Here is a 13276-nt window from a genome sequence, read left to right as displayed (position 1 = left end):
CTGCTAAACAGTCAAAACCGAAACCGTTAAATGGCGGCACGTCATATGAGAGCGTGTATGAGAGAGATTCTTGCGGCGTCTCTCGGGACTCAAAGAGATGTTGACTAGCACCGTTTCATATCATAGCAGTTATGGTCTGAATTCACGAGCCTAAAACTTGATGAGTTTCGCGTTGTTCAGAGACGGCGCTTCCCGGATGAAATGAACGCTGACCCAGAAACTTCGAAGTGGAAACCGGCGCACTCCCGGTAAGCCAGGCGTTCGGTTTCGTCTGGTCGTGCATTATTTGCGAACAGATTCGTTTTTTATTTCAGACTGATGGCTATCCTGAACAGCATTCAAGCGCAGGTCGATGCAGAGCGGCGGTTGGTGGACACCATGAACGAGTTTTACCGACAGTTCATCTCTGTGTACGATGTCTTACCATCTATTGTTTTTTAACAGATCATTTATATATTCCCTCTCTTTCGACTTATTCTGTTCATGTCAGCCGCCCTTCATGTTTCAGGCCTACTGCCGCAGAAGAAACAAAAGAAAACCAAGCCAGCACTCCCCAAATGGACATAACGCAAGGTTCGAACTCGTCAATGTCAGCTGCCACGTTTACGAAAGTTCAAATTTTTAACATACTCCGAAATGCGCAGAACCGACCGACACATCCTGTGTGCTACGTACTGGCCTTATCCTCCCCCCTTTTCATATTCACCGTGCTTTTCTCTTTCTTGCACAGCCAAGCAAAAACTTGGAGACTTCCTGGAGAAGGCTAACACTGTTCTAGCCAAAGCAAAACAGCTGAGGCATGGAGACAGTGTACGTATTGCTCATCGATATTCACACCGGCACAAAAGCGATAAACACCGGTAAAATGGCCGCAGAGCAATTATTACTCGTGATATGATATTAATGTTCACGTGTTCAACATTGAATGAGCAAGAGACTGTGCAAAAATAAGTCACAGCCGAGTCATCATATTGCACAAAATTAGAACTTGGCTTAACTGCATCATCTAAAATCTTGAAGACAGTTGTTTCATGTTGTGTGGCTGTACACCGATGCATACATCATTGCACTTTTCTTGTTCTTAGGGAGACTGTCTAGCTCCCCCGTGCAGTGTAGCCAACCGCAACTACCACTGGTTAACCTCCCTACCTTTCTGTACAACCTTTTTCTCTCTCTTTCTAGGGAGACTGCACCAGTAAAAATGAAAGACATTCGACGAAAATCAAAAGTGCCTCCACCATGGCATCAAAGAAAATTGATGACCGCCAGCATGATAAGGTTTGTCTAGAGTGCCTGATGTTTATTGTCAGTGAACATTTCAAAGCAACTAAACCCGCATGTGGCCTTTTGGAGAGCCCGCAGGCTTTTCCAACTTTACTGTGGGGCGCAGTGCTTAGCATAGCCACGTTTTCATGGCCTGACTTATGTGTTGCTCAGTGTGTTAGTAATTTATACACGTATGAACGTATGCTATAGTTCACCTTGCTTCGGAGACATTCACAGCTTTTCATGTTACGGTCATTTCACAGAGTTTCCTACCATTTTTTCATACATGAAGTTGAACATGAAATGCGGCAAGGCAGCTGAAGGTCAATTTAAAAAATTTTCTTTGACTTGTGAGTGTGAACACCCAAGTGGTCAAAACCAATCCACAGTCCTCCGCTGTGGTGTCCCTTGTAAATTATTGTGCAGCTTCGGCACATTAAATCCTTAATTTCAAAATTCAGTCTTTTGATTTATCTTTATTCTCCGTCAAAAGTAGTTACATTAGTACCGCTCGATGTGCAGTTAATGAAGCAGGCTTCTGCTTTGTTTCTGCAGCCCCAAGCTGCAGCAAGGACGGCTGCACCGAAGCAGACGCCGCGTTCGCGGAGTCGTTCGGTCGTCACGGTGAGGAAGGTGAGCATCATCAGAGACCAGCCGCGCTCGACATCCCAGTCACGATGCCAGAGACAGCGACGAGCAGTCAGTCCTTCAAAGAAAAGCGACACGGTCGCATACAGGTATGCTTACTTTTCTTTCTGAAGGTGTCGCAATGGCAGTCATTAAGTGGAGAATTTTGCCACATACGTCTACACGAGCATTGCTCTGGGCAGAGTGTGATTTTTTCCCCGTGAAAATTGAAATGATGCATGTCGTTTTGCCAAGATCTCGATCTCGAAAAGATCAACACTATTGGAATGACCTTAGCTAATGTTGAAGATCAGCAACGACAAAATCGCGAAGTTTTGACAAGCATGATTAAAAAAATGGATGACTTAGAAAATCGTGGGAGGCGCAATAATTTGCTTTTTTATGGCTTGGTGGATTCTAATGCCAATGAGATGGCAGCCCACTCTGAGGAACTCGTCATAAGTCTGTGCACTGCGAAGCTTGAACTGCCCTCGTTATCTGTTGAATGGGCACACAGGCTGGGTAAATTCTGCAAAGGAAAAAAAATCGGCCCATCATTATGCGCTTCAATTCATTTAAAGCCCGCCAAGCCGTGCCTGCAAAAGCATTCAAGGTCAAGGGATCGAGCGTTGCTATATCTGAAGACTTCTCCTGTACCGTCCGTGATAAGCGAAATAATGGGCCTGCGTCAAACAAAACAGGGAAGAAGTCGATTTGAAACTATTTCTGAAATTTGATGCACTTCACTTGGTGAGCAGGCTATTTCAGTGAGACAGTGAATGCATTGTTGTACGGCAGCAATGACAGATTGCTATTAATGGTGCGATGTGCCCGGTCAGGGTCTTGTTAATCAATAGCCATACTATAAAAAATAAAGTTGAGGATCTTCGCTTTTTTCTTTGTACCATCCAACCAACCATTGTTTTGGATAATGGAATCTTGACTTGACCTGTCTGTCTCAAGCACTGAGATATTTCCTGGCATGTATGAGTTTTTTCGTCGAGACCGCTGTTCACGTGGTGGAGGGCTGTTTATTCTTGTCCATAATAGTATCCCAAGCATCCAGATAGAATTTACCGGTATAGAAACTGAATCAATTTTTTGTAAAGTGAGGCTGCCGAATGGGAAACCATTGGGTCATTTGGGAATTTGGGAATCACTGGGTAATTTGGGAAACCATTGGGTCATATTATAGGCCTCCTGGTCCTTCTGTAGAACCGCTAGTTAATTTATCCCATTTTCGTGAAACTATTAACAATGAATGCCTTGTCCTAGGGATGGACATTAACATTCCCGATATTAACTGGTCAGCTGGGGAAGCAAGGGATACTGCTCGCGGGAGTGTATACCCAACTTTTTTGATATTGTAGACCTGAACACCTTCTATCAGCATATGTGTGAGCTATTGCGCACTGATGGAACAGGCCATATACTCGACCTATTGCTCTGTAACGTACTTGATGTTGTGTACAATGTACAGGTGTCGCCAGGTTTGAGCGACCACAACGTTGTTCTAGCAGATTTATCAGTTCTGTATGTGAAGTTTGCAAAAACACCTTGCCGAAAGACTTACGTCTACAGCAGGGCCAACTATGAGGTGATTAGTGCCGCTTTCGAGTCGTTCTTTCCAACTTTTGATGCACTCGCGGATAATCTAAATATAAAAAAACTGTGGAATATTTTTAAACGGAAAATGTTTGAACTACGTGAAGCTTTTGTGCCATCACGAGTTTTACCAAGTAGGAGAACTCAAGACACACCCCGGTTTAACGCAGAGTTACATGCCCTAATTTGAAGACGGTGGCAAAATTATCGAAGATACAAGGCATACAATTCACCGGAGTGTTTGGTCTTGCTGAAAGCAATAAAAATTTAATTTAGATAGAAGTTCAACATCGCTAAGGGCGTGTATTTCTTGAATCTGGGACGAAGAATTGTCACGGATACCCAAGAATTTTGGAGGTATGTGAAGCATGATGGCAAGGACAACCAATCGATACCTGCTTTGAAATATGATGTAACAACCATTCATGCTAATGAGTCTGAAGTTGAAATTCCTAGCCATTATTTTTCATCTGCGTTTCTGCTGTCCAGCTCACGAACTGTCTGTTTTGCATTACCTGTTGAAATAGACTGCACACCACATGTCACCTGTTGTGTCGATGGTATCCGTAAATTATTAAAAGACGTGAACAAGGCTAAGGCATGTGGCCCTGATGAGATTTCTGCCGCTTTCATAAGGAATGGTGAAGACGCGTTATGCTTTTATTTCACCCGGTTGTTCCAGAAGTCTTTCAATGAAATTGACATGCCTGATGATTGGAAGTTAGCATGAACCATGCTCATACATAAGAGTGAAGTGCGAAACTCCGTTTAGAACTGCAGATCCATGTCCTTAAGTATAAGCTGTAAAATTATGGTGCATGTAATAATAATTGTGTTATAGCTCATTTAACCAAACATAATTTCCTAAGCCCCAGCCAACATGGTTTCAGGTGTGGCTTATCTTGCAATACACAGTTGGTACAGTTTATTCACGATTTAGCTTCGGCAATTGATAAGCAACAGGTTGTGGACTGCGTTTTTTCAGATTTCCGTAAAGCATTTGATGTAGTAGCATACAGTCTCCTACCCTTCAAATTAAAAGCTTATAACTTGGATGGTAAGATAGATTGGATTGCCGAATGTTTGTCAATGCGGAAAGAGGCGGTTATTCTGAATGGTACCTCTTCACAATATGCACCAGTTACTTCCGGAGTTCCCCAAGGCTCAGTGTTGGGGCCACCATTGTTTTTGTTGTATATTAATGATGCTTCACTTGGTATACAGTCTTCATTCAGGATGTTTGCCGACGATTGTGTTGTTTGTAGACCTTTGGTGGGAGGGGGACCCACAACCTTTGGTGTTAATTAGGGTGAATTAGGGCATCAATTTCTTTATAAGAAAGCTTGAAGCCAAGGCAAAGAAGTGTAAGCACGACCTGTGGTGTTAATTAAGGCACTCGTACCCATGACCTTTAGCCACTTGGAGATATGGGTGAACCAGCTAGACCTCCAGTTAGATTCCAGTTACCATGAGGGTCGAAAGTTGGACCCACTACCTTTGGTTTTAATTAAGGTGAAATGTATTAATGCACAGTTGATTAAGATAGAGTTAATTAAGGTACTCAGACCCACAACATCTGGTGGGAGTCGTACCCACGACCTTTGGTGTTAATTAAGGTGAAGTTAAGGCATGCCAATCCACGGCCCAACATGGAGATATGGGTGAACCGACCATATCTCCAAGTTGGATTCCAATTGACGTCGTGAAGGTCGAGAGTCGGACCCTCTACCATTGGTGTTGATTAAGGCAAACTTAATTAAGGCACAGTTAATTAAGATATAGGTAATTAATGCACTTGAACTCACGGCCTTTGGTTAGATTTGAATCTGCAGCCTTTGGTGTTCATTAGGGCAACCTTTAGTTAAGGTAGAGTTAATGAAGGCACTCGAGCTCACAACCTTTGGTGGGACAAAACAAGTAATAGGAAGTAACACCGCATTCGAATGAAAATGTCAAGTAATGTAATGAATGTCTCATGAGCACGGAGGCTTTTGCATTCATCCTCGTTAGCGTATGCTGAAGTGACTTTCAACTTTTTTTTTTATTAAGTATCCATGGTAAGTATCATGCTGTTTGCTCTAACCGACACATGGGTCAATGGGTGGTTTAGAAAAATGTGTCTTCTACTCTTTATGTGCTTTTCCTTTTCTCATGTATTCGTAACTTTAGTTGTCATTGGTTTGTACTTTTATTTGCACAAGTTACCATGTCGCATACTCCCAGGCCCAGCTGTTTGTTCATCTGGAAGGAATGTTTGCCAGAAGTTAACTTGCAGTCTTCGTCATTGTCTGCTTCTCTGATACCGAGCCTTACTATTTGCCAGGAGGAGGCGTCAACCTTGCAGCCTTCTTGCCGAGTTTAAGTTTAGTATGAAATGTACGGTCACGGACAGGCTAACCTGAAACTACTGAGCGACAACTGAAAACTACCGGTGGCTCTTTGCAGCCACGAGGACCTGAGCCAACAATGAGATAAACTTCGACCCGAGAGTGTAGACAGGTACGTCTGCGTCTGCATAATTAGTGAGGGAAGGACTGCGCCTTTCCTGTGCCTTGTGTCATCCTTATGATTCGTCGGTGAGCATTATTGGAAGATATTATTATGCAAAATATTACTGCCACTGTCGTGGCGGTGTCTATCTTGTTGTTGATTCACATCCTCGTGGCTGCATGGTGCTGCCGGTAGCATTCAGTCACAGCTTCATCATTTCCGGTTAGGACGTCCACAACTTCACGTGCCAGTGATGTTGTACAGCGGGTCGTCTTTAGCTTCGATGCCTGTAGTGTGTCATCTACAGAAGCCGGTGTCTTTTGGCGGTGTGAACATGCAAAAATGTTTTCTTGCAGATGTTATGGTGCACTTTAAGGGACCGTGGAAACTGATTGATGGTTATCTCAACTGCCTCCACTATATTGGTATGGGAACAAAAGAAATGGGCACAGCTAGAAGCACCTAAGATGTGATTGGCACTGCACTACAACATTGCGCTATATATAGTTTAGCTGTATATAGTTTATTAGCTTCTGCTGCTTGTGCATGTTGGGCTGAATGCTTGCAAACACTTTGCTTAAACCTGCCTCTTCCTAGCCGCCCGTTATGTAATATTTTTTGGAAGTTGTACCTGCAATTTTCTGTTATGGCGCAATTAGGCAGCACCTGCCGGGGTAGTTCAGTGAGTATAGCATCTTGCTGTGGTGCTCAAGACAGTGTATTTGATTCCTCACTATGGCAGCTGCGTTGCGATCGGGGCAGAAAAAATGCTCATTTACAGCACCTTGGGTGCACGTAAAGAAACCCCAGGTGGTCAAAATTAATCCGAAGCACTCCACTGTGCCATTTAGAAATGTCAAACCTGATAATTTAATTTTTATTTTGTGATACGCAGCTTTAGCATAGTGCTTTAATGTACGTGAAACAACAGTTATTGCAACAGCAATAAGTTGCAGCTTACCACCTGCATCTTCTCAGTGAGGCTTCTAGATCTGCGTCACCATTGAAGCTATGGTGCCGCTGTGTAAAAAGAAATTGAAGCTTAAAATCACCAAAGTAGGAAAACTTCTTCAGTATTTACTGAAGACATCTGTCGATGCACACAAAAGTTTCTAGTGTAAACGCCGAAGAGTGACATAGTAAGATTACTGGTAATAGGGCAACCACCAACGACCACAACAATCATCTTTGATATTGCTGTTGGCTTATGTTCTTCAGTATCATGGTTTCTGAACAAACAAAACAGAAACACTGTTTCTGTTTTCTTTGTTCTGGTAAGCTTGTTATTACTCTCCTGCACACACTTCTTCTGTAGGGCGGCGGTATTGCGACACTAAATAAAATAAATAATAAATAATTGGTGTATAACAAACTGAACATCGAATTGTTCTGACACAATTTCTGTAGCACTGGGAACATTCTTTGCTGGGTGCAGCAGAGGACATGGTAGAGCACATATCTAAATAAAAAGATAGTGAAAAATTATTGCTGATGCTTTGTCGCTGGAGAGAGAGCAAGACAAACCTAAGGTGCATTGTACCATTTGCTTTAGGTTGTGAATAATGCAAGGGCTACAATATGTTCAGTGCAAAGCAAGAAACTCTCACTGTGTATGTTTTGTTGCCATGCCATATTCACATAAGCCACACAAAGGTTGAAGCGCAATATGCAAGAAACAATGTGTTTGCAAGCCACGTAGATCGCTATTGCATGCATGCTGCAGCCCGATGGTTTGCGGGCACTAATCTGGTGTTGTCGTAAATGTCATACCTGCTTTGGTTGCACCATGGCAATAGGAAGCTTACTAGGACAGCTACTGTACAGTTGGGGAAAAAGTATTGTGGAACATGGTTGCTGAAAAGAAAAAATAAATTCTCAAAGGGTCAAGCATCAAAAATATAACATTTGTAAGTGTACAATGACGTCTTCATGTGAAATTTTACGGGGCGCTTGCCGAGATGACGGGCAAAATATTTTCACAGAGCTTGTGTTCCACAGACCTTTGTCCTGGAGTGTACATTTGCCTGCGCTGCATCTGCCCGTAACATTGTGCAGCCTGCTTCAACGAGACCAAGCCAATCACTGCATTTTTTTAGAGATCACTCTAAGCCATGATTCTCAGATATTTATTCAAGTACACTCATCACTTCAAACCAAAACTCCGCAGTCATTCTCAGTGTCTACAAACTGGGAGGTTTGGTAATCTCGAACCTGCCGTTGTGTCCCCAGATGCACAGACAGTTTAAATGCTCATTGAGGTTTGTCTCCCATTACTTTTCAAGCAGAATGAAATAGCAAATCTTGATTATGACAGTATCAAGGTTGAGTGAGCTTGAAGAATGATTGTGCACTAGTGCTCAGGGCACACCAACTTACAGAATATTTTTGAGTGTGGAAACTGTGAAAAAACTCAAATACTTTGAGCCTAATAATAGAGCCTTGATTTAAAATACACACTTCATAGACATCACAACAAACTTAATGGTGCAGCTCTCAGCCTTAAAGCAAGTGTAGTACTGTATTTGCACAAATATAACGTAAGAACTAGAAGTTACTCGTAGTAATGTAATATTGAGAGAGTTTTACACTTCTGTAGGGCTTAGCTGCTTGGTGGCTGAACTTGCCGCACAATAAAACTTGGAATTTGAAAAAAAAAATAAAGAAATTTTGTAGAGGTGGGTGACTAACAATTTTTAACATCAAATCGAATACACATGGAATAGTGCGAGAATTGAATGTTTTTCAAATAGTTTGCGAATAATGTACAGCCTTCTCACCAAGAATTTTAACATCAGGGTAACTACAGCAATTGAAGGTTTCTGTCATTACACTGCACATTATAAAGCATATTGTATCAAAAGCGCAAAGACAGCATTAGGAACAACTAAGCAGATTGTTCACAAGCTCGGTGCTCTTAGGAACATATGCGGTTATGCATTATCATATAATGTTTATGGAGGTAACGTCATGGGCCAATTAATATCAACGTATACCTTTGTGACCATACCAAACATACCATCCTGTCATCTGTGGTGATGGCATCGTGAAAGAAAGAAAACACTTTTTCTTTCGTATGTTATGCCTACAGTGGGATGGGGCACATTTTTGCTTCAATATCATGCTTAATCGTGTGTGGTTGACGGTGTAGAGCATTTGAAAAATATTCAGATCATTGAGTACTGGCTATTTGATTCAATGACCTAATCGAATGTGGATATTTCATTCGAAGACTGAATCGTATAGGACAATATTTGATTTGTTATTTGAAAGTTTTGAATATTCACACACCCCTAAAATCTTGCGCTATAAATTTGCAGCTGACGTCGTATGGTACATAATTTATGTCTTTATGGCATTTTCCTATGAAGGCTTTCGTGATCAGGTGTACGGCGTTTCCAATCTGTGTGGACTCAAAACATGCCCGAATGTGCCCCCAGATCAGTTACTTGTTGTACTGCTCGCATTTCCAATGCAAATAAATATATATCTTTTTCCAATTACATCACAGAGAAATGCTGAGCGTTCCTGAGGTTCGAGCACAACTGCGCGAGTTCTCCGCCCTAGTTGACGAAGCACGGAAATGCGCTGCGAAGGAGACCGATTGCCCAGAGCGACAACAGTTCCTGTCGGTGTACGACGCTGAGGTACATTAACGCACAATTGTTTTTTTTTTGTGTGTGTTTTTTTAAAGGATTTCATACGCTTTCACCTGCCGTAATCTAGCACTGCTTTATTCGGGCACACAACCATTCTAATATGCAAGTCACCTGCTGACTTGCCACTAGTCTTAGAAAAGAAAAGTGTACAATCATTGCATTCTACCGGTACAACATGTGGGGCAGAAACTCTGAAGTTAACAAAGATGGTTGAGAGGAAGTTGAGGAGCGTGTGATGAACGATGGAATGAAAAATGCTAGACGCAGCGTTAAATGAAAGCGAGACAGCCTTGTGGATGGGAGAGCAAACGGGAGTAGCTGATGTGTTCTAGTTTACATTAAGAGGGGAAAATGGAGTAGGGCACGCTATGTAATGCTATGTAATGCGTAGGGGAGATAACTGGTGAGCCATTAGAGTTATGCAATGGGTTTTAAGGGAAAGGAAGCGCAGTTGAAGAAGGTAAAGAATTACGTGGCATGGTGAAGTTAACAAATTTGCAGGCTTAAGTCTGAATCAGCTAGGGCAAGACAGTGGTAATTGGAGATCGCGCTTATATACAAGGAGATATGGCGCGGGGGGAGGACATAAAAAGATATGACAAGGTGATACGACAGGAACTGTGATCACATGTCGTCACCTTGTCATATCTTTTTATATCTCCTCCCCGCGCCATATCTCCTTGCATATAAGCGCGTTCTTTAACAGTATTAAACATTTGGTAGTTTGCGCTACGTATGTCCACGTCCTGTCCTTCACTTAAAATCGTCAGTGTAAAAGTAAGTGCAATATAAACATGAATGCTAGTAGTATCTAATTTTAAAAATTTTACTCATGTAAGATTTTGTTGTTGTTAGTGTTTAAACACAAAAATTTTTTCGTGACTTTTCAGGAAGCTGCTGCTGACAATGATGAATCAAGTAAAAGTGAATGTAAGTGACTCTCATTTAGAAGTTTGTGCAGGTTGATAATCACATTAGCATTCCCGTGTAGCATACAGTACGATGAAGCTGTGGATGGACTATTGTAATGTTCGAGTAGCTTTTCTGCTTCGTTTGTACTGTTCAAATTGGCTACCAGTGTACTGTGCTCTGTCTTACTGATTGTGCAATGTATTGAGGATATGGTTTGTGTCCGTCAATCAGTAATGAAACGTGGCTGCATGTTCTAGGGTAGGTGAAACCCAGGCTTGACCATTGTGTGCTGCCAATTCTTGCGTGACACTTCCATTCAGTCAGTGTCGTTGTGCGTGGGGCCACCAGAGGTGGACAGTGGAATAACCCTTCTTCTGGTTCACTTTTCTCGTTGGCTGGCATGACCCATAGCTTTGCTACGCTACAAGTAATTTGTGAGGTAAAGCACAGTAACAGTCGGGCAGATCTTCCTGGATCAGCCTATTTTGCTACTGAGTTGTCTTAGTGCTCCGTACATTTAAAAAGAAAATTAGTGCTTGTAAAAAAATTTCCCACTGTGTTGTGCAACAGAATTAGAAACATCATCTTACTACAATTTAAATCTCTTTTTTGGGGGGGGATTTTTATGGCTACCTCCCAGGCTTACTTATTTCTGTCTAATAATTTTGTTTGGTAATATTCATACGAGCTCTGACCCTGCATAATTTTATGAATAAAGTTTGATTCTAATTTTTGTTCGCATCTAAAATGAACTCAACTCTTGATTCCTGCATAGTCACATCGACATGTGCCATTGTGCCCTTGCTAGAATGCTTCTCTGAAGCTTCGCAATTTTGTGTATTAAATGCAACTAAAGCATTGAAGAGTAGGATCTGCAGTTATATGGCATGTTTTGACGTCAACGAAATTAGTGAGTCAGTTATTCACTGGAAAGTAGTCACACTGCTGAAGCTCGATGTGAAAAAGTATCCTCTTGAAGAAGTCTGGCCAATTTGTCTGAAAAAAATATACTCACACGCACACACACATTCTGAATCTTGCATGAGAAAAAAAGTGCATTGTATTTATTAATAAAATTGAATTGTACCTATGTGCCCAGAGAGTGGAAACACAGCCTAGGGCAGTACAGGATTAGATAGTGTGATGAGATAAGGAAATTGGAAAACACAGCAGCGATAAGCATAAAAAGCGTTGTGAGAAGCATCTGTATTGCATTGAACAGAAAGTAGGCTGATCATGATAGATACTTGAAAGGTTACGCTCTCAACAATGCACAGATGTCATTGTATTTCCGCGCAGCGTTCTCAATGCTGACCTCGCCGGCGTTTCCATCGCGGGAGGAGTTCCGAAGGGAGTTTCGCACCTACATTGAGAAGAAACGCGCTGCCTTGGACAAGTGCATTCTGGACTTCTGTGCCGAGAGTATTTTGCCACTTCTGGAAAGCACGCCTTGCCCAAACCAGTTAGTGTTGCCTAGATATCTTTTTCCGAAATTGTGCGCAGGTCTTCTGAGAGTGTTGACGACGTGAATATCTTTTGGGCCTCTGGTCAAAAATGCAAGGAAGCACAGCAAAATGTAAAATTTCAGCATAAGTAAAGTGCTTTGCATGTTTAAAACAATTTTGGTCAATTCAATTATGTGTAAGAAGTACTCTGTTGTGTGCTCGTTGGTTCACATTGTACAAGTACTCTGTACTCAAGTACTCATCGCTTTGCAAAATGTGATGCTAAGTGACGATGCAGGGATAGAACAGACCGCAGAGTGGTAGCAGTTCATTACTTATAACAGTACAGTATACTTGTCTCTATACTATTCTGTCAGGTCCATTGCCATTTTTCTAGTTTCATTTTGCGCAGGGCATTACCAGTTCGTCAGTGTGTGATTGTAGAAAGGAAAGCAGCCCAATCTGTTCTTATCAGTACATCACATGAAATCAGGACATTGCAAGTATGGAGTCTTGTGTGTGCACAAGGAATAGATAAGCATGACTGTATACAAAATGCTGACATCAAGTATTTTACCTTGAATGAAGTGCTCACTGTGCTTTGTTAACACTCTCAATTCCTGTAGTGCTGCTTGAAAAGTGCCCCTCTACACTGCAACGAAACTTTACACCCTTTGGGAAAACACCCTTTTGTGAAATTGTTACCGATGGGTCTCTTTAGGGGTGTTACTAGGGGTTCGACAGCGACTCCTTCATTCGAATGGTTGCGTAGATTTTTTATCAATAGATTTGATGAGAAAGTGATGTGCAAAGATGGCTTTCAGTTTTTTAGAGCACATCTTGGTGTCAACGATTTGCTTCACATTGTGTACACCTCTGTAAGAGAGGTTGAAAGCATGAAGACAAGAAGGTACAAAGCTTCAAATGAACATGGTGGGAAAGCATTTATATTAAAGCTAAAAAATCTTAGCTTTGTTTACGTAGTGTGACCATGTGGCAGCAGTCTGCTTTCTGATTATTGCCTTTTTTTTATTTTTCAGGGAATACACTGCCGTTGTGCAGACCTTTTATGGGATCATCTGCAATAAGGGACGTCGTTTTCCTGCATTTGTCGACTGTGAACCATGACAGTGCTTCCTGTGTTCATTGCTCATGCCTGCAAAGTGTTCAACCAATGGCATTGAACAGTTCTCGTGCATTTTTAGGACTGCATTTATTGATGGTCGAATCTCTTTTGTACTGAAGCTGCAAATAAATTAAGTGCTTAAAGCCCAA

The 13276-nt window shown here is 41.9% G+C and overlaps 1 protein-coding gene across 1 annotated transcript; it reads left to right on the top strand.

Moving 5' to 3' along the window:
• The first annotated feature begins 8 nt into the window (after positions 1-8).
• LOC135920094 (uncharacterized) lies at positions 9-13276 on the top strand. Its single transcript, XM_065454156.2, has 10 exons — positions 9-248; positions 315-410; positions 509-573; positions 731-810; positions 1183-1278; positions 1822-2003; positions 9497-9632; positions 10535-10574; positions 11856-12018; positions 13042-13276. The coding sequence occupies exons 1-10, from the start codon at positions 202-204 to the stop codon at positions 13127-13129; spliced, it is 993 nt and encodes a 330-aa protein (XP_065310228.1). The 5' UTR covers positions 9-201; the 3' UTR covers positions 13130-13276.

This window comes from Dermacentor albipictus, chromosome 8 (genome assembly GCF_038994185.2).
Source record: "Dermacentor albipictus isolate Rhodes 1998 colony chromosome 8, USDA_Dalb.pri_finalv2, whole genome shotgun sequence".
Lineage (NCBI taxonomy): Eukaryota > Metazoa > Arthropoda > Arachnida > Ixodida > Ixodidae > Dermacentor > Dermacentor albipictus.
The sequence above is the reverse complement of the archived record's forward strand: the minus strand, read 5'-3'. Positions and strand labels throughout refer to the sequence as shown.

Coding starts and splice junctions, on each gene's coding strand:
- LOC135920094 (XM_065454156.2), top strand. CDS start 202: ATGAACGCTGACCCAGAAACTTCGAAGTGGAAACCGGCGCACTCCCG. Junction 574..730: donor CCAAATGGACATAACGCAAG/GTTCGAACTCGT, acceptor TTTCTTGCACAG/CCAAGCAAAAACTTGGAGAC. Junction 1,279..1,821: donor ATGACCGCCAGCATGATAAG/GTTTGTCTAGAG, acceptor TTGTTTCTGCAG/CCCCAAGCTGCAGCAAGGAC.